The following is a 27,341-nucleotide window of genomic DNA, read 5'->3' on the forward strand; positions in this document are numbered from 1 at the left end:
CGTTTTTTTTTTTAAATGTCATAGAAAGCCTTCACTAGAAGATGTCTTTTGAAAGGAGAGAGTAATGAAATCAACGGTTACATAGATTTCATTAAGTTACCATAAGAATTAAACAGTGATGACATATTCTATTTAACAAAATCTGGGGAAGTGCCAGGCCAAGAATGCTATCCCACCAAAACTGGACTTCTCCCTTTATTAAGTACAAAAATAAGTGCCATACTATGAAAAAAAACATTTATGCACTAGAAATCCTAAAGCAAATGCAACTATGTATTCTTGCCGGTTTTCTTCTCCCAAGAAACTACTTCTGTTGGATAATAAATAACACACTGAACATAAAAGGTCCAGGCGTTAGGAAGCTCAGTTTAGTTTATCTGTGAGTGAAAGTATATGTAAAGAAATCCACATAAACATCCAGAACACAGACACCCAATTTTTCAAAGGATGAGGCTCAGTTCTAAGCAGGTTACCGTATCAGGTCTGGCAGCAGACTCGGTATCTATTCCTTTCTAAAGTATTTATTTCTAAAAAGATTATGGGGTTTTGTTGGGATCTTGCAGTGTTCCCACTATTTTAACTTGGGGGTCTTCCGTTCTAAGAGTTCCAGAAGATACCTCCTTAGTGATGAAACCATTTCAAGCATGCTCATAAAGGAATAAATATTTCTGCCATTTTATATTGAAAAGTTTTCCTGACACGGCATTGGGAGTATACTTCCTTCCTTCTGGAAAGAAGTTTTAGGGCTATCCCGATTTCTATACTATAGGCAGGCTCATTTCAACATTAACTTTTATCAAGTACACGTCAGTGTGAAACCAATTGTTTAGTCACTAATTGATTTTCCCCTTTCTCTTTACATATAAAACATATAAAGATGAACTGAGTTCCTAATTGCTAGTGGTTATTAAAACCTCCCAAATACGTCTTACAGGAAAAGAGAAGTTAATCCCAAGATTCTAGTGAAATTTCCATTTGGATACCAGGACTCCTTTTTCTTTTTTTCTTTTTGGTGTCCCATAAATCATCTCAAAGCAATTTCATTTTTTTCATGCACTCACTGTCCTGAACTGTTGTATAAAACTTGCCTGTGCTTCTAACACATATATGTCATTTCATGTATTTCACAAGTGAGTTAAATGCCATAATCGAAAAATTATGGGGTCACATTTAAGAGCCTGAGAAAGGTATGGTTTTAGAATTTGACTCTATGTAGTTCTTGTATTTTTGGAAAACTAGTTTGCTCTATGAAGAATCCAAATTCATGTAATAGCAAACCATATTCTGCCTGCATTGCACAAAAAGCAAGGCCCAAATATAATCTATACATTTTTAAGAAAGTGTTCATGCTGTTGCTAAAATGTGAATTGGCATATTCTACCCCAGCCTTTTCACAGGGAAGCTTTATTGGTTTTAATGAAATTACACATGCTAATTCTGAAATTACAGAATGGATCATGCATATAGACACAGGCGGTTTACTTAAAAATAAGAACAACCAAAAAGGGCCAGGCAGTCAGGAACCATGTGGTCCCCCCCCCCCCCCCGCCAACCTCCCGCCAAGGGCACAGAGTTCTAGCACATCCTTAACAGACCTGAGTGAAGCTACTATTCTAGGCACCATGTTAGGCCCAGACTCTCCAGTGGGCCTGGTACCTACCAAAAGTGGTTTTCCGGATGGGCTGCAATATGGATCTTTGAGCCTAGAAACCTCGTCATAGGTGGGGCAGCAGGGAACCCACACTGGAAAAGCACTGGCTTTAAAACCAGTTATTTCAGAGTTCAGAATCTGGCTCTGAAGCTCACTTGGGGTGTGACCTTAGTCCTGCTTGCTCTACTTCTCTGGGCTTCACTTTCTTAATCATTAAATGAGGACAATAACAATCAGCGTAAAAGTTTCTACTGGCACCTAATATTACTTCCCAGGCTTCCTCTAGATTGAGCTCGGACTAACTTTTAGAGATCCATTCATTTTGACATCCACTCATCAGCCACATCCGGGTTGTGCAAGGACTGGGGAGGGACCAGACCCACTATCTCAGTGACCATCACCGAGACAACTTTGAGAATCACAGCTGCCTATCGGACTCAGTCGGTCAGCCACTGACAGTCAGTCTTGTGAGGTCTTTAAGAATAATTACTGGAGTATAGAGGGGACAATGTGAGAATCTAGAGAAACTCCACTGCTTATAAGATTCATCTAAGAGCGAGTGATATAGACATTGTCATAAGGTCTAAAATTTCAGCAAAATGCTAGAGTTTAGTTTGCAAGGAAACATACTTGCCTTATTCGTCTTGCAATTAAAGCTTTTCTGACCATTATCTTGAGCCACAACAGTTTTTTTTTTAATCAATATACCTTAAGAGACTTTAAAAATGCTTTAATGCTTCCAGTTCCCTCCAGTACCATATTTAATACAAGGATTATTAGCATTAAACTTGTATATGTATGAAATATTTAAATTACCAGTGCTAAAATACGAGCAATGAAAGAAAGCTTTTTACAGAAGAATATCAGCTATAAATTAAGATGAAATGATGTGTTTTTTTAATCACTACTTCAAAAGCAAGCATCATCAATGTATGCTAAAACCATCAAGCCTAAGAGTACTGAGGAAATGGAATATCTGCCCAGTGCGAAAGTAACAACACAACAACTGTTTACTGATTGCAAGAAGAGAAAGATTTCTTTACAAGAGAAAGAATCTGGGGGTCCCCACTTTCACCAAGTGATTAAAGTCAGCATCATCAGTAGCAGCATAACTTGACATTATATGCCTCCGAATGGAATATAATATGAAGCACATAGCATCATCTATGACATACTCGGGCCCAAAATGTGTAGCATCCATACGAATAAACCTTTAGACATAATTTCCAATCTATAGGTAAGACAAGTGATAGATAACAAATTAAACAGTACCACAAAGAAATAAGCTGACAATTCTAGATAGGGGAATATTTTTCAAGACAACTGGCCTGATTTCTTTAAAGTAAATATTTTTTTTTAATTACAGGAATTGTTCTAGTTTAAAAGAAATTATAAAGAGACAACAGAAACCAAATACCACGCATGAATGCGATGACTGAAAAAAAAAAAAAAAGCTACTGAGGACATTTTCATGGGAGGACATTTTAAGAAATGTGAATACAAATAGGGTATTAGATTGGGAAATTATTATTTTCTTTAGGAGTGATAATAGTATTTTATTTCAATGGCTAAGTGTTTTTAATTTTAAAAGACGTGAAAAATCTAGGGGTGAAATCTTATTAGGTCTGCCACTTAACAATGGTTCACTGAAAAATGTACATATACATTTATCTACAAGAAGCAAATATAATAAATATTAGCAACTGTTTAATATAAGTGGTGGGTATACGACACTTCATTTTATTGTTTTTTCAACTTTTCTAAGTATTTGGAAATTTATGCTACGTAAGATGTCTAAACATTTTTTTAATTAAATAAATGGAGCTTGATGGTCTCTGTTCAGAAAGCTGCTATGGGGGTTGAAGGGAAAACATGTAAGAGCCTCCCCTTGTTTTTTTCCATAGTACCTAACACACAGGTAGAGGGCCAATAAATATCTGCTCACCAATGCGATGAAAGAATGTCTCCATTCTCCCCTTTGGTGAGTTTTGGGATGGCTGGTGTTGGGTGAGAGGTCCACCCATTAACAATGCCCCCAAAACAAACAAGCTGCTGCGTGAACAGCTGCCTGGGGCACAGTCGCGATGGCACACACGCGGTAAACTCGGGCCCTGTGATGTCTGAAGTCATCACGATTATAAATACTGTGCCCCACTGTCCTCACTGGCATACTCCAAAAGGATGGGACTGGATTCTCACCTTTGGTTCCAATAACATGCCCACCGGAAACCCAGAACATAGAATTCTCTCATCATCTCCTTTGAGAACGTTCAGCCTAGAACAGTGAGACCAGCACGGGGCCAGTACCCGGTGCCCTGTAAGTGACGAGTGACTTTCCACGCTATGACCTGTGTGTCATTCCGGGGTCTGCACAGCACATTAGAAGGGCAGACTTCCAAAGGACTTTCTTTGAGACAGTATGGATTTTCTCATTTTTTGTAGGCATGAAAACAATGCTAACTAATGGTTCCCATACATTGCTATTCTGACTTCCCGGTCTCAAAATGTGATGCTGGGGCCACAAACCTTAGGTTATCACAATTCTCACCCTGCTAGGCACAGAGTACACATAGTGCAAGATAAAGCCAACGTGGCCCCTGCCTTGTAGGAGTTTACAGAATCTCGCCGGAAATCAGCATTCAACAATCCAAGAGGCGCTATGGAAGGGAAGCATAAGGCAATACACAGGCACAGTACGTGGGCGGTAGAGGGTCCTCGGAAGAATGCATTGGACCCAGACTGATTTACTGTCCACTGTGAACAAACATTTAAGTGTAATGTCAAAGTAAAAAACAAGATGCATTTCTGCTTCCACAATATCCAAGTAGCCATTTTTTTTTTAAGAACAAAGGATTTCATGCCTTTTTTGCTTCCATGCTTCCTATTTTGACTTTAGATAAGGAAAACTTAAAGGGGCCAAAAGTTTTCGAATTAAGTCACTTGTAATTCTGTCTGTATCAAAAATAAAAATAATCAAAAGAAAAACAATCAGTTCATAAATGTGTAATTCGTTTCAGAACCAACTATAATGTTTAATTTCAATGAATCAAAAATGAAGTTTATGAGCAAGTCAAATTTCATATAGAGAAGATCCATTTTCTATAGTTTCAAAGTTTCTGGAATTTAACAGAAGTATCTGAGATTATGCCTAATTCTTAAATCCCGTTGGTTTTAAGGTCTCAACATCAAATAACTTTATCAGCATAGTCCTATTTGATTACTTGCTGAGAAAGAAAAAGAATGCAGTTGAGGTTAGAGCCTTGGACTTCACTAGAGAAAACAAGATATGGGCTGGGACATTCACAGTTGCAGAATTTTGTATAAAGACATCAAGGCGTCCTCCTGATTTTCAGTAAATCACTAATTCTCACTGCCTTTTAAATGAAGTTTTTATGCAGTTTATATCCATGTCTTGAATAATCAAATTAAGGCAAAAAGTCTAAAAGCTCTTTCAAGGTCACTGGCAATACCAGTTTTTGAACACATCTTTAAAATACAGTACATTCCTCTAGAACATTCTAGGAAACCATCAAACCTAGCTACACAGTACATCACCTGGGAACTGTCAGAAAAGCAAAGGCCCAACTCATAAGATTCTAATTTAATTGGTCTCAGATAGGGCCCAGCTTTCCATATAGTACACACACACACACACACACACACACACACACACACACACCACAAAACTTGCCCAGGAGATACTAATAATGAAACGATTGCTGTAGACCTGGTCTATATCCCAAAAAAGAAAAGACAAGCAATTCCTGATAATCCATCCTGAACTTTCATTTAAGGAGAAAACTTCTGCCTTAATAACAATCACTTGTGTTGACATCATCATTCCATTCAAAAACAGAAGATCTCGGCAAGATTAAAAAGTTTGCATTCACCAAACATCCTATTCAAAGCAGCAAAAGAGGCCAAAAGCAAATGACATTGTTTTTTTTTTCCTTTTGTGATCTTCAATGATGCCCATTAGGTATTAGTTATTGGTTACCGGATAGAGGTTGGACTATCTTGCGAAAAACTTCATTTCCGCTCATTTTCATTTCTGTCAGACTTTCCATTATAAATTTTATTTTCTCTCAGTAAAAGTAGTATGAGGTTGCAATTTGGCAAGAACATTTTAAGCCTGGGTGTGATTTCCGTACCCCAATTTGATTTAAATTAGTTTTGCCATATTTAGTGAGGACTAAAAAAAAGTCCATTTGGCCGCTTTGCTTTTGCCTATTGGTTCATTATCTACACAGTTTCAAAAGTCTGAAAAAGTTACCATGTTTATTTCTGATAATTTTACGTGGAAATGCATTAATGAATTCATATTACTATTTTTAATGAAAACAACTTAAAAAGAACCTGCCAGCTTTTGTTTTTTTGGCTAAAATATCTACTCTTCAAAAAGCCACATGTTTTTCACTATTCATGTTAAATCCTCAAGAGGGACATCACAGATACGTGTAATATCTTTTTAACCTGATGCATTTTCGAAATACCATACACTTCAAAATAATAATTTATTTCTCCAGGACAGCATTTTGCTACCTGTTGCTTACCACCGCTATTTCTCTACACCAGACAAAAGGCTATTTGGGACTGGAATAAGCATGTTCCCATGTAACAGTGCTCAATCCTCTAAGTCCACAGGATACATTGTTATAATATGATAAAGCTGCTTTTGGAGCTCCTCAGGGCATATACCATCTATAGGATTTCCACCCAGCATCTCCATAATGTAGTAAACAGGAGAAAACAAAAGCTTTCTCTCCAGGAAGCCACTCACCTTACCACACAGTGGGGAATCATTTCAGCTGTGATCTGCTACTTAGACTTGAAGCCCAAGTACCCGACACTTTGCCTTTCTTTTTTGGTTTGCATAGCTGGTGTTGGAGACGGGGATTCAAAAAGCAATTCGGCATAAGAGAAACATTCACTGGAAGAGACACACTATGGTCTGCTCTGTTCTCAAATTTCACGGAAAGCAGAAGAAATTCATAGTATGTGCACTTTTCCTCTCCAGCCTCAATTTTCTCAATCAGGGGATTTCCAAAATTTTGCTCTTTTATTTATCCTTAAGTGATCACACTGTTTATGGTTACTGCTGAGACCATGCTAAGCACAGAGATAGTCGGTTCTTGCAAGACTCACGACCACGAAGCAGAAATAAGAATGACAGAATCGCCACACTCCACAGCTACATTATGAAGACTTTTTAAGAAAAGCATATGCACTCATACTCCTATATACAACAGAATTTTCCTGGACATGAATGTCTCAAAACGAGCCTCCCAAGGCCCGGAAATTCAGCCATCACACACCAGTCCGTCCACCTCTACTCCACCCTCTGCCCCCTTCCACTCCTCACCTTGTGTCTGCCAAAAAAATCACTTCAGTTTCACCCGAGGGAAGTATTTCCCACAAACCGAGGGAGGGTCTGTGTCCCTGCACATACACAGACAGACTCACGCGGTCTGGATGATGCTTTAACAAGTTAAGGGGCCTCGCGCTTACTCAGCAGAGGAAATCTTTGTGTCTGTGAGGAATCACGCCAATTCCTATTAGTAAGAAAGGATACAGGGGCGAGGAAGCCTATTCTCTCATTGACCAGAAAAAGAGGCCCAGCGAAAACAGAGACCTCTGCCATGACCATCTGCAAAAAGGAAGGATGTTGTCAACTTTCTTCTCCCCAAAACTCTAATGACCTCTGCCTTGACCCTCAGAAACCAGATACACAGGAACCGGCTCTTCTGCAGGAATTGGGAGCTTTACACTAGAGACTCGGCACTAAGAGGCTTGTCGCCCGAGCTATCTGCCCCGAACATTTGCACTCACATTCCAAAGATGTTTCCGTTGCGCTGGAATGGCTGTAAATTTCTTTCCTGCAGAATTCTTTCCAAACAAACTGCCATGAACTGTACTCTGCAGCTTGTGCAGCAGGACTTCTTAACCAAGCACGGATCCCCTCATCGCAACCAATCTTTTAGATGCCGAATAGGATTGAATTGGTAGCTGGGCCAGAGGAGGCAACTTTAAAAATGCAAATATATCGGGGGGGGGGGGGGGGCGGGAAGAAACCTCCACCAGAATTCCACCTTTGGTGACATATGACTGATCCATAAAGGTAAATCCTTCATCCTTCACGGGCTCTATTTCATTGCTAAAACTATTTGCTTACGTTTTCCAGGATATATTAAACAGGTTGTTTCAAAAATTCAAAATTGATTTTTTTTTACCCATTTCACTAAAGAAAATGGGAGGGTGAGAGGGTTCCAGAGAGCAAGCATTCCCTTTCTAGCACAAGAAGGTACATTCTGCTTAAACGAGGAATAAAACAGTAGAAAGCTTTGAATATTTGACAGGATTATTCAATTTTATCGAGAGTTTTCCAAAGTAAGAAACCAATGCAAAAAAGAAAAAGAAATCCCAAACAAAACATTTTAAAGATGCGATTAATTCCAATATTGAAATAAAAAAGAACACATCTATAAAAACTCAATTGTCTTAAAGCTTATACTTTGGGCTCTGGATATTATTTTCAGAACTGGGCTTTCTCTGGGCAGTGAAAAGTATGCAAATGCAGAGTGCACACAGACGCAAACACACACATGCTATACCTTTGTATTACACTGGCATTTTATTATTTAATTAAAGTATTCTTATTTTTCTAGCTCACGCATGCTTCCCTTGAGACGGCTTTGCTGTTAGCCTGCTGGCCTTGACTTCCAGCCAAAAACAATTCAGAAACAAAAAGGGACAACAAATCATATTTTCACAGACATTTTTATCCCTCAATACAACCCTGTTTTCACACAACATCATACAGCCCCTATGAAAACTATAATTTAGGGCAATAACCACCCGAACCCAGGGTCTGACACATGGCTGCATGAAGTATTTCTAGTGTGAGAAATTCTCAAGTTCTTAATTGCAAATAAACTCTTTTGATAGAACCACTTTAACCGGCATTGCTGGTTTGCAAACAGTGCCACTGGTACCGGCTGATGGATTAAAAAATAAAAACAAGCCAGTGAATGTAGTTCTGATACAGCAGGGATCTAGAGACGAGGTGTTTATTACTTCCAAGGTCTGTGTTATTTCGTTACTTTTTAGAAGAGGGAGGCATCGGCAGACTTTCGGTGCATCTTAGTGCCACAGTCTAAGATGCATCACCTAATTTACACAACAAACCGTCATTTACCAGGTTAATTCTCTCAACCCTTCCCCAAGCAAGAGTCTCACTTACCTGGTGGCAACCCTGTAAGTTTGATTCTCTCCCATAAGATGAGTAGGAGCCCCTTTCTGTTTTACCTGCCAAGAGAAACAACAAAAAAGTGTAAATTACGTTTTTCCTTTAAAAAAAAAAAAAAAATCTCCAGGTAACAGACATCCACTTCTCTTCCCCGATGTTTACATACGTAAAGTAGGCACTACGGGCAAATGTATGCAAGCAAGAGAGGGAACAGCACTTCCTCACTCTGGCTATGATAAACTGGAAAAAAAATATCCTTCATTCCTATTCTTAGCCAAACTGCTCCACACTTCCAAAAACTGTCATTCCAATGGCCTCCACTTTCTCTAACAAACAAATTGTCAGCCCTTATTTTCACTTTCTTTCTCTCACAAAATTTAAACAATTTCATTTTTATTTACACAGCAGGCAAATTATCTATGTAATGACCCTAGTCTAGTAATTCCCATTGATTATATTGACACTTAATGGTGAGGCCAAAGCTAATCAATCAAGGCTCTCCAGATGGTGAATATAGCAAAGAAACTACTCAAAATTCTGACTCTCTCTCTCTCTCTCTTCTTTTAAGCTCCCTTTCCCAGGGGTACACCCCATAATGATCGAAATGATGATGGAATTTACATTTGGGAAAGGGGGCTTTTGAAAAATTGCCCCCTCTGAACCCAAATTCAGATTCTACCAACTGACCCAGTGGAACAAGGAATAAGGCAACGTCAGTGTCTGGTTCCAATTCTAACAACTCAGTTTTTATCCGTAGATGGCTCTACAGAGATATATAGAGCCTCAGATGCTATCTGGCCACATCTAAGGATAACATCAAGGCTGCTCATTTGTTTATTTTAGAAGTATCTTTAGCCTTAATAATCTGCAAGGGAGACAATGAAACCACATTTCAAGAGATCTAAGCAGTAGAATTTAGTGACATATGAAGAGTTGTCATAGAAAATTGATCCGTATTAGGACATTAAAAAGGACTAGTGACATGACTAGGTGCCCAGAACATAAGCCCCACCCCAAGAGGGAGGGTTACTTCTTTCTTCAAGAGTAGAGCTTAAGGGTGCATAGTACTTTACACCCAGGACTCTACTGTTCTTTTTTCCAATGGGAAGACTCAACAGTGGTATTTTGAGACACTGAATTGAAATCCTTCTAAAGTTTACAACCCCCAAGTTTTCCTCCCTCAACTCCAGTTAAAATAAATGTTAAAAGTAACAGTAGTCATTTTTTATCTTTTGGTTCAATGACAATGCTATTAGAGTCTACCTTCCTGACACCACACAAAGAACCTATCTTTAATAAATCTTCTATCTTGTCAAAAGTGCACCTTGTAGCTAAGTCACTATATACATAAAATGGAAGATGATTTTCAAAAAAAAAGCCAAACCTGAGTGTTAAAATTTCTCTCTCGGTATTAACTTTTCTACTAGCTTCAATGAATCTCAGGCTTAGGAAAACACTTCCCCCCTGCCCCATTTCTGGTATTGTGTTGAGGGCAAAGTAGAAAATCAATGTCCGTATCAGTTTCAATTCCAATGAAACAGGATACCATCTCATAGACTGTCTATCAAGAAAGATCTAAGAGAATAACTTTCATTGTATGAGGATTTTACGTTAAAGAAAAGACACGTTTACCCATTTCAGAAGCATAAGTGGTCATACAGACATACGTACTCTTCTGTGTAAACCAAGTGTAAACTTATACTCTTTAATTTCTCTTTGTAAATATTACTAACAGAAAAAGCTCGACCTTTATGAGCTATCAAATGACATATGTCCTTCCTTATGCTCTTATGTCTAAAAAGCTTCAATACAGCCACCACATAGTTCACTCTGATGTAATATCCACTTGTTTAACAATCAGAAAAGCAGGTGGAGTAGGGAGGTAGGCAGACAGACAGACAGAAAGATAGATGGATAAAGGAGAATTTACTCTGACTTCCCAGTTAAGTGAACAAACATCTAGTGTCCTGTTTGGGTAATTTCTAAAAATCAGATTGCGAAATACAGTAGGAAGGAAGAAGGGCTATCTAATTTTTCTCTAGAAGGAATTACTGAAGCTATCCCCTATAGAATTTCACCACCTGGTATTATTTCCCACCCCTGACTCCAGCACAGAGACCTGGTTCCTACCAGGATTTGTCTCAATTCATATATATAAGCTGGGGCTATTCCTTCCATCATTTTAAAGGTAGAAGATCAGTGCAAATAGTAAGGGGGAGAGAGGGGAGGGGGGAGAGAGAGGGAGAGGGAGAGGGAGAGGGTGAGGGAGAGGGAGAGAAGAAGAAGAAGAAGAAGAAGAAGAAGAAGAAGAAGAAGAGGAGGAAGAGGAAGAAGAAGAAGAAGGAAGAGAGAGGGAGGGAGGGAGGGAAAGAGAATATGAATGAAAATAAATGGAAGAGAAAGGAGAGAAATAAAGAGAGGGAGAATGAAATGAAAAGAGCAAGGGGGTAGGAAGGAAGGGAGAGAAGGAGGAGGGAGAGACGAGAAGAATATGAATTCACGCTGCACAGAGTCCCCAAAGTACTCTTGGCTACATAGACCCAGCATTCTTTACTATCATATCAGATACAGACTGCTTAATCTTAATTTTGCTTGTTAAAAAATATTTATCCAGATACAAAAATAAACCCACTGCAAATTACAAGTTGTCAGGGTTAAAAATCTACTCCTGTTTGTGTGGGGGAGGATAAGAGACCAGCATAGACATGAATCATTCTCAGTAATTTGAGTGTTTCCATGACATCAATGGGCACCCGTCCAGGACTCTGTCGAAGTCTGCGAGGTACCAAAGAGGCAGCGCAGCCAGCAGGAGGCTGGGAGGTGCACTTTTTTTTTTTAATTTTTTTTTTTTTTTAGGATTATGCTCCTTGTAAAGATTTCATCTGTAGCATCCACTTTTACCATCAAATAGATCGCTCCAGAGATCATGAGAGAACACATTTCATTCTGATAGTGTAAGCCTTTAACTTTATTACATCTTTTTGTTCCCAAATTCAACTATAAATCTGCCCTCACAGCCCAAACCCCTGTTTGGGAGCAAAATAATCAGGGACTGTGGGCAAACCGAGCACCTTCTCAAACATATTATATCTGTTCCTATCATTTGCTAATGACAAACAGCAGCCATTTTACAATGACATCTCAGTTTCTAAAGAATATATATATGTACATATATATATCTTTTGTGCAAACTGTCCATTAAAAATTAGCTATGGTTTTGATGTTGATTTTCTGCTTAAAATTCGCTGGAACATTTGTTTCAGATAATAAAATTTTCAAGAGCACTGATAACATGTCTGAGTAGGATTCTTAAGTGACTATCTGTGCTCATGAACACAAAAGCCCCTAACTATCTGCGTTTCCTCTATGTCAGGCATGGGTTTTTGTCACTTATACCTACTGGCTGGCGCGGACAGCTTCTTTCCTCCTTTCTCCATTCTTCGACACCCACCTCCCCCCCCCATCCCCACAACCACAATGAAGCCCTGAAAGAGCTGAAGGTTCTATTTTCCCAATATTTAAAAGAGATAGCAGCGATGAACAAACCCGGCGCGTTCACTGCGGAATTTTCGAGACAACCCTCTAGTACGACGATGCGACAGCCGCTGCGGATATTTTTTGGCACAAAGACAATGGTGGCAGTGCCAAGCCCCATGGCGAAAACTACTCAGAAGAGGCATAAGGGTGGCATTAATCGCTCAAGTCTTTTACTGCATGGACTACTGCTGTCCATATTTTAGAAACTAAAAGTACCCGTTAGTAACATTTGTTGTATGCCCGTAAAGGGGTGGGGCGCGGGGGGGATTCTGAAATATATACCAGAAACCAATCTTGTCAGGCATTTGATTCATTTTTATACCTAAAAGGACCAAATGTTAAACTTTGCTGCTGGTGATGATTTGCCTTGCACGAAACGAATGATATGACCTAATGGAGTACACTGAAGGCTGAATGAAAGCTATAGAGAGGATTTCATAAACTAAGTCGACATATTGGCTAAACAACTTTCTTCTGCAAAAATGATGTATACAAGGAACATGTAATACTATGTCACAATTTTTTAAATTAAGCAAGAAAAATGCTGTAAATGAGCAGACACAACATCCGTCAATCAATCCTTCTGGAGACAAAGGAGATCAACACGCAGCCCCTTCTCCAGAACAAGTCGGCATCTACAGTGAGCAAACAATCCAGAAAGTCAACACGTGTTTTGACCAAATTGAACCCATCAGCTGCTAAAACCTATATTTAAATTTGACTATTAAAATGGCAGCAATTGATAATCAATAAAGGATTCCCTTGCTTCTTCTGTTGCCCTTGAAACACAAACCTAAGCAGAAAATATAAGCTGCTTCCAATTTTTTTAAAGGCCAATATTTTTGTTGATCTATTCAATAAACCCTTTATCTTGCTGCCCTGGGAAGGTAAGGGGGAAAAAATGGCTTTTGTTTAGGGGCATTACTGTTAACAAATGTCTATAAAATTCCAAATGTAATACTTTTATATTCTTATATCATTTTCCATTTGACTTCTATTTTTTTCTTTCAATATATCCATGGTATCCTATTGTAAGGGAATGCCAAGGAAACCGGATGAGAATGAAAACATCACTTAAAGCAAACATGATCTCATAAGTCCATTTATTTACAAGGATACATCCAAGAAGTATCACCTTTGGTAGATTACTGCACCTGAACAATTCTAATCCACATGGAAACAGACAAGAACAACTTACTGATAACGTGATTTCTGAAGATAGGCTGTGGTTGACCAGTAGGGTAATAACAAGGTCATGTTTGGCTTTCTGGCCTTTCATTCTTAAAAGGTCACTTTAAAAATGAAATACACATGGTAGGTATTTCATCCACCACTGAAAAAGATGTACCTATACCAGTGGAACATATCATCCCATGAAAAGCCTTAATGAAAAATTATCTGATGCTTCAGGACAAGCCAAGCAAGGCTGTTTCGCTGTTAATCCTCATTCTGGGAACTGAAGAATGAGCCTTTTGTTCCCTGGCATCAGACTGGGGAACTCATCATAACCATGTTCGGATCAGAATAAATCTCTGTCCCCAACCCCAACCCATCATCCCTGGTTACCCTATTAATTTTTTTTTTTTTTTTTTTTGCATATTGAAAAGACTATTTCACTAAACAATGACTGAAATTTTTGGTGGCTCTGAAAGCATATGTGAGGTTATTATTTACAGACCTTTCATCTTTTCCATGCTCGCTTTTCCCTCCTTTACCCAAATAAGAATAACTGAGTCCTTGCCATGTATTACTGCCCACTACACAAAGGGCATATGCAGACTGATTTATTCAATCTGCACAACAACCCTGGGAGGCAGGTAATATAAACACCATTTTATAGATGAGGAAACTGAGACACAGAAAACTGACTGAGGTTACACAGGAGTTGAGTGACCTAACCAGGATTCGAACCCTAGCAGTTTGATTCCAAAGGCTGTGCTCTTAGCACTATTCTGTGCTGCTACTTAAAACTCCGGAGGGGAAAAGAAAAGAAAAAAAAAAAAAAAAAAAAACTATAAATAAGCAAGAAGCCCAATACTGAAGACTCAAATCCCAGAACTCAAAACACTCATGAATTTGATATGAAATTAATGAAAGTGTCTTATAGGTGGTGATAATTTACATTTACATGGTATTTTATCCCTAAAAGGTCTCTTGGTACTTTACAGCAGTGCAACTGACGTACACCAGAACCTGTGACATCATATAATAAACTGCAACCATCTCCATGTTAACTTGAAGCAACTAATCAACAAAAACATGGCAGCAAACTGCATCTGTACACATTCCCTATGTGAAGAATATGACTTCGTATTAAGATGCATGCACAGAGAAGAGCGTAAGAAAAAATATAATATAGGACAACACAGCATCGCTTATGAGAGTCTTCTCTGAAATAGTAACCCCACAACAGGCTCCAAAAAACAAAAGGAAGGCTAATTTAAAGAGTCTAGGAAATGTTACAAGCTACTTATATCCCTCCCCCAGAAATTTACATTATATCTTAGCATGTTAAAGCCTCTGAGAAGTCCTGCAGTGCAGACATTTATTTTAGCTTAATGCCATATTTCCTAAACTTATTTGAACACAGATCTGCCTCCATCTTTTTGTCATTTAGTACAAGTCATGAGGAACTTCAGGAGCTACTATTATTAAAAAAAAATAACACTAAGAATGTGTTGGGTTAATATAGGTTTGTAATTTTTTATGAAATAAATAGTATGTCTAAAAATCGATTTGATTTTAATTAAATTGATCTAAAAACATTTTTCATTTTTTGTGATGTTTCTATGCAGATACACCTTTGTGTATGACCAGTTCTGACTAGCTGGTCAACTTTAATTACCCCTGGTCTTTGACTGGTGGTATGAGCCTGCATTTGCAAGAAATCAGAAGTTGACATTATTCTTCTGATGTCTCAAATTCAAAGAGCACTGGTTCTCTCCTACAGAATCTCACTGTTCCAGGACAACTCTGTCTTCATCTATAGGCACTAAAAAAATCCCAATTTAATAAATTTTATGCTAAAAGAATTACAACTCAATTTCAGCAGATAAACTAGTCATTCCACAGCCTAGAAAATTCTCTTCCTCCCCTTCTTCCTGAATTGAGACCAGAAAGAAAACTGGGGGGAAATGTGGCTATGCACATGGCGTGTAGCAAGGGATGATGGAAGTTGGGAGCTATCCATGTCCCCAGAAAAGACCAGCATCAGTCCTCTTTTTCAGGGATGTGCTGTAGTCATAAACATAGAATACTCAGTAATGATCTATAGCTCTGATCCTGGAAAATTATGAGTTTTGGCTGCATTTTGTCACTGATTCACCTCATCTCGTCTAGACACTGTGCTGCCTTCAAAACAGTGGGTGGACTAAAATTCCAGCTACGCCGACTATCTTGAGACACCACCAAAATTCTTCCTTTTGCGGGACTGCCTATGGTTCAGAATCTATATTCAATTCTCCTTAAAGCACTCCCATTTGTAAAGCACTGTATGGTAGGCAAAGTAATTTAACTTACATACTTAAGACAATACACCCTAAGAAGTTCTCAGAGGGGCATTTTCCTCTCTAGTTTTATAGATGTGTCACTAAAATGAAGAAAGAGCAACCAACTTAGACGTGTAGAAGACATTATACAGGTATCAAGAGATAAAGCTAGAACACAAACCTCCAATTCCAGTATCAAAGCCCCTTTAGATATATTCCACTTCTTTTTGGAGTATTCTAGATAAATGTCAGTATCTGCTGTGCTAACAAAGATTACTCCACCTGTCTTCTTCTCAGTGTGTACCACAACCCTCCCCTCAAATCATTTTAACTCAATTTGGAAGGCAAGAAGGAGTCCTCAAGTCCTTTGATGGATGAAAATGTTAGAACAGACAGGCATTTTGAATGACCATCCTCTGGTACACCAAAAATTACCTTCTAGATGCAAGATGAAAAGTACTGTTTTAGGATTATTTCACGTGCCCTAGACAACAGCCAAAATAATCCCCTCACACTCAGTGTCATGCTTCGGAGAAGTGCACACATTATCAAATTAAAGCACATGAGTTTTATGCTTTACTTTCCAAATGCAGGAAAATCTTTCACTGAAAATAACGCTAATTCCACAGAGTGTGCAATTAATCAACATAATCACGGGGATAACTTAGCTGTTTGGGGAGGTGTGTCAAATAACTCTTTAAGGCCACTAAAGTGCCACTTCAGCCACCAGAGTAATGATTTTCTGAATCAGCAATTTGTACAAGGGTCCCCTGGAGACCTGAAGGACTAAGGGCAACCCTGAAATCACTCAACTTACTTCTAATGAGTAACTTACCACTGGCTTTATGTGAATAAGATCTTAATAGTTCTGCCTCCCCTGTTTTATATTGTTACCGCAGTTTGTGTGCATGATGATTGTCTATAACACAACCACAGCAATTAAGGGTTTATGTGGCCTCTGAAGAAACAACATATGCATTTGAAAGCTTATTTTTTTTATTCGAAGAAGTATAATTGCTTTTATATAAAAATGAGGAAAGGTCAGTCTTGCAATACATATTACAGGTATCAAAGCAAGCAGAAATAAATATTTCCGCTAGATTCACAGGAGGAAAGGAGGACACAGGATGGATGGGCTATTCTGGGCTAAGAAACTTGGCTGATCATGAGAACCATTAGTGAGAGGTTTCTTAAAAACAGATTCCTGGCTTCTCTACCCCAGGGTATCTGCATTCAACAGAGTAGAATCCGGAGTATTCTATTTTTTTTTTTTTAAATAAAATTCCACTGGTTAGTCTAACAAGCCAGGGATAACAGTAACCAATTTAAAATGACAGGCATAGCCTCTAAGGTTAGATGAAACTCCAGTAAACCTGGTAGCCTGGTGAACAGGTGAACAGCAACAATAACAACAACAACAAAAAAAATAGATTACTACCTGATCCAACCTATTTAACTGGGCTTAAAAAAAAAAAAAAACAAGCAACTGTCAGGGCGCCTGCATGGCTCTGTCGGTTGAGCATCATGGCTCAGGTCATGATCTCACGACTCATGAGGTTTGAGCCTCGTGTTGGGCTCTGTGCTGACAGCTCAGGACCTGAAGTCTGCTTCAGATTCTGTCTTGTCTCTCTCTCTCTCTCTCTCTCTCTCTCTCTCTCTCTCTCTCTCTCTCTCTCTCCCCCTCCCCAGCTTGTGCTCTCTCTCTCTCTCCTTCTGTCTCTCTCTCTCAAAAGTAAATAAACATTAAAATTTTTTTTAAAAAAACAAACAACTGTTTATCTCTGGGGTCCTTTCTGACAGTTCTGTTTCAGAAACCTTTTTCCGGCAGCATACTTAGCCTTTAAACTTGTTCATCTCCACTAATGAAGACTGGTTGTCTTACAGAAATTAGTCTCACACTCCCACATATATTCTCCTAATAAATGACAGAATGTCAAGACTTGAGAGTCTGAGAGGTGAAAGGCTCCTCCCCTTCTTTCAGTCCCACTGGCCACTGCTCTGAATGTGTCCCCTTCCCCCATTCTACCCGAAGACCAAAGTCACCTTTACACTTCAGGACCAACCTCTAGCGAACCTAGTTTGTTAAAAGGGCCCCTCCACCCTTTCCATGCTCTACGGAAGGCATCTCAAGTCCATACAAAGGGAGAGAATCTGGCCCTTTGATCCCTCTGGGCAAGATCTGTGACATTTCTGGTCAGACGCAATAGAAACATCATATGAGTAAAGATTCTGTTGCCTGGCTAAATTTTTTGGAATTTATCAGCAAAATTTAAGAAAATCTAGAGCTATGCTTTACCACGCAAATCGCTTTTAGCAATAAACTATTTGCTGCCCATTAAGCCGATGTTCTAATAGAGTCTTACTAATCTTAAGTGTAAAGACTAACACTGACCAAACTCTGAGTAAGTGGAACAGAAAACAGAGGAAAAGGTTTATTAGTATTATGCTTGTTATAGTGTCTACAAAGGAAAATTACATAATTTAGCACCATGGCACATAAGCAATGGCCTCAGTTTTCAAGTTGAGCCTACAACTAACAAGAATATAACAGGTATTACTCTAAAGGAAACCACACATACATTTGATATGATACCCAAGACTGTACAAAAGTAAGACAGATGAAAATTTCATGAACATTTTAAATACCATTTAGACATGTGTATAATATATATAGGCATTGTACTTAGATATATACACACGTATATAAGTAACATTTAACATTTTTTTAAGTTTTATTTAAGTAATCGCTACACCCAACATGGGACTCGAACTCATGACCCCGAGATCAAGAGTCGCACGCTTTTCTGATGGAGCCAGCCAGGTGCCTCCATTGTGAATCCCAGGTGGAAGATAATATAAATGTCATTTATTAACATATATTAGATGACCAATATATTAGATGATCATTTCTCCAGCCTTAGCATTGAATTACACTAGGTCTACGTTTCCTAAACATATATCACTGAGAAGCTGGGGGTAATAGCCCAAAATTCAAAATACATCTCAGAGCATCCAAAAAGTAGGAAGACTGCTAATTCTTGAACCTGCTCTTCAAGATCAACTTTAAGAGACAGGGCCCACAGCAACCAAAGTGGAAGGTACACAGGACCAGATTCCTCAGAGTCTGACTCCCCAGTGACACTAGTCACTTTTAAAGGAAGATGGTGATTCAAAGATAAAGTTACATGAGCCACTGAGTCCCACACTATGATGTTTAAGAAAAGCCTCCTAATTACTGAATACATGAGCATGACTATATCAGGAGAGGAAGGCGGGGGGCACAGGAAGGAAGAGGAGAGGCCGTGGGAAAAATGGTCAAGGAGAAGAACGGAGGAAGGACAAGGGGAGTAGTCAGAATACCGACCTCATACTACCAAAATAGGCAAGAAAATCAAATACATGACATGGAAGAGATGTTTACAGACAGCACTTTTCAGTTCTGAAACTTGCAAAAATGATCATCTGAATGAGTGTAAAAGAGGTCAAAAAACCATGAGATATGAAAATAAATATTTGTTGATGCCTCTGTGTACCACGTGTTGGCTGCTGGTACATCAATGATGGACATTATTCTCAAGAGGGAGGGTTTAGTTGGTTGAAATGCTAGGGAGAAACCCAACAATGTACATCGGTAAGGAGTGTAACGGGTGCACTGAAAAGCACAGAGGAAGAGAATGCCTAACAGAACCTCATCGTGGTAATAGGCGGCAACAGGAGAGCTGTGTATCTGAGCTTCCACGCAAGATGCTATTGTAACCGACTTAGTGGCAACTTGATATGTGTTAGAATACGGTTCACAGTTACCAGACAATGTTAAACAAATGAGAGACATTTACATCATTTTTATTCGAAACAAACTTTAAGATAACTGGTACCTAAAATTGGAAAGCCAGAAAACTGGAAAAAAACTTACATAACATTTCCCCCCTTCCTTAACTCTAAACTCTTTGATAGTTCCATATTGGAGGGAGATGGTTTGGGAATTTTGAAGGCAACAGCTTACAAATCAGAGAAGTTTACAATAGAAGACAAAAGAGCTGCAAAAATCTCAGCTGTCCTTTCTGTGACACAATTACCAAATTGATTCAATCGAGTCCTTTCAATTGAAGAAATATGTGGAAATCACTTTTACATAATTAATTATTATAAAGAATCTGGTGAAACCTTGTCAACAAAGAACCTTGTCAACAAACCTTGCTATTTTAAAGACATATCCATTCCACAGAGCCCTGGTCTTCACCACCAGAACCACATCTCCATCCAAGCGGCGGCCACTGTGACTGCCCTTGTGGAAGTTAAGTTGGCCCCGTGACCTGGCGATAAAGGGGCCATCAGTAATCTGCTCCTTTAACATCTCGCACTCTACAAACAACAACCAAAAGAGAAAAAAACAAAACAAGAAGAGGTTCTGCTCAAACTACCATTCTCAAAGTCTGCCAGAGGAAAGGCTGATTTGGTCTGCAGGGAAACCAAAAATGCCTTTATAAAACATTGCATTGTAAATATATGCTCATTTTTCTTCACAAAGCAAGTGAAAACTATTGCCACTATCAGGGAGTTTTCTGCTAGGGATTAGCTACCACATCCATTACCTACAAGGGTCATACTACAAAATTTCAGTGATTTATCTTTCTTAAGTCCATTCCCAACTTAGTCAAACAAACATTCTCCATAAGCGTAACGAGTCCAGGAGGAACTATGAAAGTAACAAAAATACAATCAATGTAATATGACATCACCCACTTAAAAGTTCAAGACTGGCATACACTCTATGTGTTATCTGACCTATCAGTAATCTTTTTTGCAAAAGCAAACAAACAGATAAAAAAAATAAAAACTTTATTTCCCAACAGAAACAAATTGGCTGTCACTCTCAGTATTAGCCTACAACTTTATAATCACTACAAATATATGATTATTTTTATAAAAACGCAAAAACAAAACATACCAAAAAACCCAACCCTGAAAAGTGAAACAAGAGCCCCACAGACCAGGCGGTTCCTATCTGAGCAGCCAGCAGAGGGCGCACATGCCCCAACAAGAGCTGGCTCTGGCCAGCCACCACCCAAACTCACTAAGCCTGACCAAAATTTGAATACAGGGAGGGGGGAAAAATCATCCTATCAGTAGCATTAATAAAACAAGCATGCTCAGTTTAGGATCAGTGAGAAATACACACAAGTACACTTATTATTAAACTCTGACTTTAACAGAGATTTCTTAGCTGCCTCATGGAAAACTTTCCATCTTTCCATTAAAAAGATGTAATTCTTCTTTGTATGGAAGTGTGGTTATATCAGTTTTCAAGGTCACTATAGTTTTTATAGTCCTATGCTAAGAGTTATCTGTAATACGTGAATTTGTAAATTAAATATTAAATTTCTAACATATAAACACACATGTTCTGGTGAGTATGTCAGATTAACTTTTGTAAATGGACTCTCTTTTAGTGTATTTCCATGTGTTAGATACAAATCTACTAATGAATTTTTGTAACCCTAGAGCAATTAAATATGTATCATTTGTATGGTTAAATTAGATACATGGGTTCCTTATTTTTCTACTTGTTTGTGCTTGATTGAGTATTTGGGTCTCTGTGTTATAATATTTGGGGCTAGAGTAGGTCACACTAGAAGAGTACCTGGCACCTACGTTCATGTACGTACAGAAAGGGACACTTTATTCTTTTAAGGAAATTTTCCTATGAATGCAAAAGTCACACGCTCCTCCTAGAGCTTTCTAAGCTTGTGATTCCAGAAACCGTATCGCAACTTGAAAAAAAAAATGAATTACCTCATGAAAGCACCAAATTAAAATAGACATCCAATACTACAGTTTTTATGTCTACACATAAAAATTAAATAATCCATAGGATGTTCAATGTCTAATTTCAAATAGGCTGGAATAAACGGAAGGCATGCATTTAAGTTTCAAGATGGAGAGCCTGCTTGGTAAGATAATTAACAGCCACTTGTCCATCCACCTAAAGGATCAATTCAACCTCACATCTACTCACCAAACAGAAACAATGAAGCCATGTAACATCTCCACAAGGTGATTTTATTTTTCTTAAGCATTCTCAGTAGATTGGGAGTTGAACTTAATTTACAGCATCCGCAAACCAGGTGGCTTAGGTTACATGTAGGTCACGATAAATAATACTTATCCTTTGGCTGATGTGGCTACACCATTTCTGCATAAGTTAAAATGACGATGTTTTATTATTCCTAAGCACTCAATTCTGAAATGTTTGCACAATCTGTTAAGTCCAGGCAAATTTAAACGATTTTGACATGCAGCCTGCTAAGGCCAGTGACGGGGATAATGCCTCTTTACGTGGGTAAAATTCTGTGGCATATAGGTCACTCTCTTAAGGGGAATCAACTGTGTGTCTCTCCTTTGCATTTTCCACCACAATCCTTCATCCTGCAGCCTGGAGCTGAGAGTGAAATGCAAGAAAGGAGCCGAGTGCTCAAAGCAAAAATCTGCTTCCAGGACAATCCATTATATCTGACAAGTTAAATGTTCCATGGTAGGCCATATGGCACGAGAGCAGGCCCGACGATGGGAGAGGGGAACTCGGCAAATGCATCACAATTAAGGAGTTTGGCTGCAGACTTTACTTTGAATTACTTTTTTTTTTATTAAATTTTAAATGCTGCCCCCCCCCCCAATTTTTAACTGAATCCCTTTTATGAGACAATTTCTAAAGAAGTTCCACAATTTCTTTCTCACTTCGTGACTGTGGCTACTGAAATCTAAAGGCTAAGGTACACATGGCCATTTTTGTCAAATGGAGTTTCAAAGAGGAGGACCTGCAGCCTCGTTTAAAAAATTTCAGGACAAATAATGTGAAGACTCTATCTGTTCCCCAGATTAGGAGATGTAAATGAAGTCGTTCATCAGATTGGGACATGTGAGTGAAACTGATGGAACATTCAATGAAACCAGTTCCCGTTTTTAGTCAAAAAAATCTGACGAGCTGTACAGTCATAATTGGCATGTGCCTATTTTTTCAATGGTCTACTTAATATTTATCAAATTAATGAATTCTCTGAAGACCACATCAGGTGAATTTAGCTCCTCCTAGCAGCCCCCCAGAAAGCAGCTCTGCATACGGCCGCTAATCCCATGTCCCAGAGACAAGTCTCACAAGCTCTCTAAGACACTCATTAAAACCAGGTGGTCCGTGATAATAAATATTTGTTGTTAGAAACAACATCAGGTAAATAATATCTGGACTACGACCAAGGTGTGCACGTGTTGCATTAAAGGAGGGAACAAGAAACGACCAAAATGATGTCAGTATACCACGGTGTACCACCATTCAGTATGTCATGCTTTCAAATAAAGGAAACAAACAGTCTTCTTTTTCCTGAAGAACTCTCAGGAAGAGAACTGGACCCATGCTAAAACCTGAAAAAGCTTTCTACACAAGTGTCCAAATGCATCTGGTCCAGCGTCGAACAGTGATTTTAACACCCTCAATTCCTGGGGATGACACATGCTTAAGGAAATTTACATATAATTTGATACATAGGTAGGTATACACATATATAAATTGTAACAGGTAGGTTCTTCTAAACAATAGTGACTATCGTTCAAGTAGCCACACTGGCTTGCAAACACAAAATTCATGATGATTGAGAAAAACGTGTATGCATCTTTCCGAAAGAGAAGACGCGAAGACTCATTTCCTTAAACTATTTTCACTCTCCATTTCTCCAGAGGGTCACTATTTCCCTCAAATGTACCCGCTTCTGCCTTAATTAAGAATAACATTATTTCAAAGAGCATATCCAGACACTTAATAAAAATGGGTCAGTTTTTTTGATGTATATAATTAGTAATACATTTTCTGGCAGTCCCAAAGTTACTATTTGTTAATAACCTAATATAATCTTATATATTTGCATCTCTCTTATTTTTGAATTTGAGACAGTTCGTTGCATTATGAAGATGGTATGTGGGTTAAGAACTGGTCATTTGCATTAAAAATCAATTGTTACAGCTCTTTGTTTTTATCAGGAGCTTTCACACACGTGTTCTTATCAGCTTCATCATAATCCTGTTAGGTAGGTATCATTAACTATGATCATTAATAGCTTCATCCAATATGTAAGGAAAAAGGAGATTCAGAGAGGTTAATGTATTTGCCTTAGAGCACACAGCTATGAAACGGAGCCACATCTGCCCAAGCCCACTTCTGACGTCAGCATTGTATGGTCATGCCATACCACATACTTCATGAGGAAGTAGGAGCATTACAAAGATTTAAGCAAGTCTTACTTAGGAATGCAAGTATGTATCATACATTTTTACTTCATATTAAAGAAAAGTAGCCAAACATTCCAGTATTGCGATAATGCCCAGTTTGAAAAAGGCTCCAAAATCCTAGGCCTGGGTTTTCTAGGAGGAATGAACACATACTCAACACACAATTACATATGAACACACTCACACACATACACACACTTGTAAAATGTAGCCATGCACACGTCGGCACCAAGAGTGCATTGGGCCATTGTGTACCGTAGATCCTATTTCTGTGTATCCAGATCCACATTTTTATTACTAATTAAAATGTCCAGATGGTAAAATAACACCTGATCTGAGGGGCTTTTAAGTACAGTAATTGTCAACGCTCAACTCCTACATTGTTAACAAATTGGAAAAATTGGCCTGCATTGAGTTTTATATGTTCTGTTTCCAAACCAAAAGTGAAATGCACTTAAAACTTTAATAATTTGAGCACAAAAATGCCCACATGAAACTCTTTACCAAGGGAAAAAAAAGGAGAAAGATCTGCCATTCAAAATCATTACAATTAAGAGAAAGCCTAGGAACTCCAAAGGAACCGAACGCCCTATCATTGCAATACAGTTGTGTTTTATGGGGGAAAATACATAACAGAGGAAAAATGAGGTTAGAGCTAGCTGTTCAATAGGTATTCAATCCTAATCATTTCATGAGACCTTTCTCTGCATCTTTGTTTTATTGGTTCACTAAACAAAAACCAATTGATTTTTAAATGCATGTGTCTTTTCTTTTCCTTTTTTTTTTTTTTTTTTTTGCACTTTTATGCCACATATAGGTACAGACCTTCATCATGGCAAAAACATGTGTCATCTCATCTGCTCTTTAAAAATACAGATTCTAGGATGACCCCTGAAATTCAGGCGAGGCCTTCCTTCGTGAATAATATACTTGGGTAAAGGACAAACGCTTTTCAAATGTTTTAGCGAGTTACTTCCTAATCCTGAGTGGATTCTCTTTTTCTCAAGCAAACATTTTTGCAAATATTTAGGCTGCTTTGATACGCAAATGTTCTCCCAAACATTTCCCCCAGCCAGTCACTGAAATCTCTCCACAGACCCCAACCAATGGGAAAGTTTGCAAGGGAAATATGAGAAACAACTGGGTAAGAACACTGCCAGGAACCCTGGATTCACTGGCCACAAACAAATGTTGATTTTGTTGCAATACCTGAAACAAGACCTTGGGATGCTTTAGTGAAACTACTGTAACGTTCTCGGTCACGGTCACGGGGCTGTAATTCCCCTGGACTGCAGCAACAGCTTCTGGGGAGGGTAAAACGGAGCGCCCACAGGCTTCCTATTTCAGAGTCTAATAACTCCAGAAAATGTGGCTTGTTGCTGGACAGTGAAAATCTCATCATTTTAAGAAGAAAATGCCCACAGGAATTAACATGTGTGAAACAGGAAACAGGAAACAAAAAAAAAAAAAAAGGGAGGGGCAACAAATAATAGCAAGACCAGGGTCTCAAATCTTAACAGGTATAAGATGAGGACTTTCAAAAACGTTCTCCCAAGGGACTAAGTCAGGAGGAGAAGAGGCCCCTAGAGCCATCTTTACTATGTAAATAACTCAAGAAATAATTCATGCAAACGAAGGATTTCTAGAAATAAAAACGAGGGGGTAGCCTTCAAAAATAACTTGTAAATACAGTATAAATACAATTATTATGAGTAAAAACAGTCTGCAAGACTCCCTTTCCCTTTTATACTCTACTTTGAAAACATACCTAAAACCTGGTTTGGGAAATAATGGAATTCTTCAGTAACAGGTCAACAAAATCACTGCAAACCATTTCTCCAGTTTACTCAGCCACATAAGCCACCAGAGGCTAGCCACTCTGAAAACAAAACCAAATTTCAGGATTCTGGTAGCTAACACCATGCTAGGCATTACCTAAGAAGGTGTGAGTCGATGTACATTTGCAAATTTGGTGGGAGGAGAAAAGTAACAGTGAATTCATCTAAGCCAGCGGAATGTTGAGCTTATAAAATTACAATGATCTGCTTCTCAGCCACTAACCTGCTAATCGACACTTGTTCCCTCACTTCTGCCATCACTTCCTCATTTACACATATTAGAAGTGGTCAGAGATTTCATCAGATGTGGTTTTGACAACAGCAGCAAAGTGCCTAAAGTCAAAGATTTTTAATTGAGCCCAAAATACAGATTTGGGGGGAAAAAAAGGACCAATCACAGCAGGAAGTGCTTTTTAAAGGTTGGGGGGGGGGGAGGGAGGAAACATTACCTTGAATGGTTACTCTGCACTTAGTTGCACTGTATGAAAAGAAAAGAAAAGGGCTCTATAAAATGTCAGAATTAACCTATCGCTTCAGATTGCTTACAGGTGAAATTCTACCATCTGGATGGGCAGTTTGCCTGCATAAAATAGAAGTAAACTACAAGGAAAAAAAAGTAAAACCCTCTTCTGCCTGCTATTTTAACACAATAGATTTTAAGGGAAAGAGGACAGAGTCACCATAATCTCCAGATACTGACACACCATGTATACACACATACACACACGTACAAACCGAGAAAACAAAAGTTGGAATAAAGTAAAAGACTGAAATAAAATTCTGTCTCTTAGAACTGAGATTTAATGAGGAATAAAAATATAGTCATTCTTAATCGCATAATAGGGAAAAAGATTTACTTTTAAGTCCTCATTAAATAACTGATGAGACTTTCTATTTTACTGAGATACTCTACAAAATAAGACCTAGCATATCAAAGTTTCTATCTTCCCCTAACAAGGCATATTTATATTCCTTATTTATGCTGGGCTAGCAACTTTAGGAATTACAATTTAACTTTAAATAAACAGGAAACTGCATCTTAGGAACTGCCTGAAGTTGTTTTCTCTCATTTGAGAGTAAAAATGCTTATAAATTTGACAATTTATAAAGAAATATGCTTTCTTTCTCTCTTTTTCTTAATCCTCATACAAACCCTTTTAAAAAAAAATATTTACCTCAGCAAAAAGATCCAATTTAGTGATAATCGTTTTTTTAACCTAATGATCAAATCTGAAATCAGGTCAGAACTCTGTTTAGGGTTTTCCTTCTAATGTTGAGGGGCAGACGGAACTTTCAGCTGAACT

General features: G+C 38.4%; 1 protein-coding gene across 25 annotated transcripts in view; it reads right to left on the reverse strand.

Moving 5' to 3' along the window:
- Nucleotides 1-27,341, reverse strand: part of TCF4 (transcription factor 4) — a 353,798-nt gene that overhangs the window by 166,940 nt on the left and 159,517 nt on the right. For 22 of the 25 annotated variants that reach the window (XM_060613923.3, XM_060613912.3, XM_060613922.3 and 19 more), the window contains one exon: nucleotides 8,892-8,956. In XM_060613923.3, the coding sequence (XP_060469906.1) occupies nucleotides 8,892-8,956 (65 nt within the window). Of the gene's footprint in view, nucleotides 1-7,013; nucleotides 7,274-7,480; nucleotides 7,612-8,891; nucleotides 8,957-9,063; nucleotides 9,115-27,341 lie in introns of those variants that run through there. The other 3 variants (XM_060613928.3, XM_060613930.3, XM_060613929.3) reach the window with 3 other exon arrangements.

The sequence above is a fragment of the Panthera onca genome, chromosome D3, assembly GCF_046562875.1.
Source record: "Panthera onca isolate mPanOnc1 chromosome D3, mPanOnc1 haplotype 2, whole genome shotgun sequence".
In the NCBI taxonomy this organism is placed as follows: Eukaryota; Metazoa; Chordata; class Mammalia; order Carnivora; family Felidae; genus Panthera; species Panthera onca.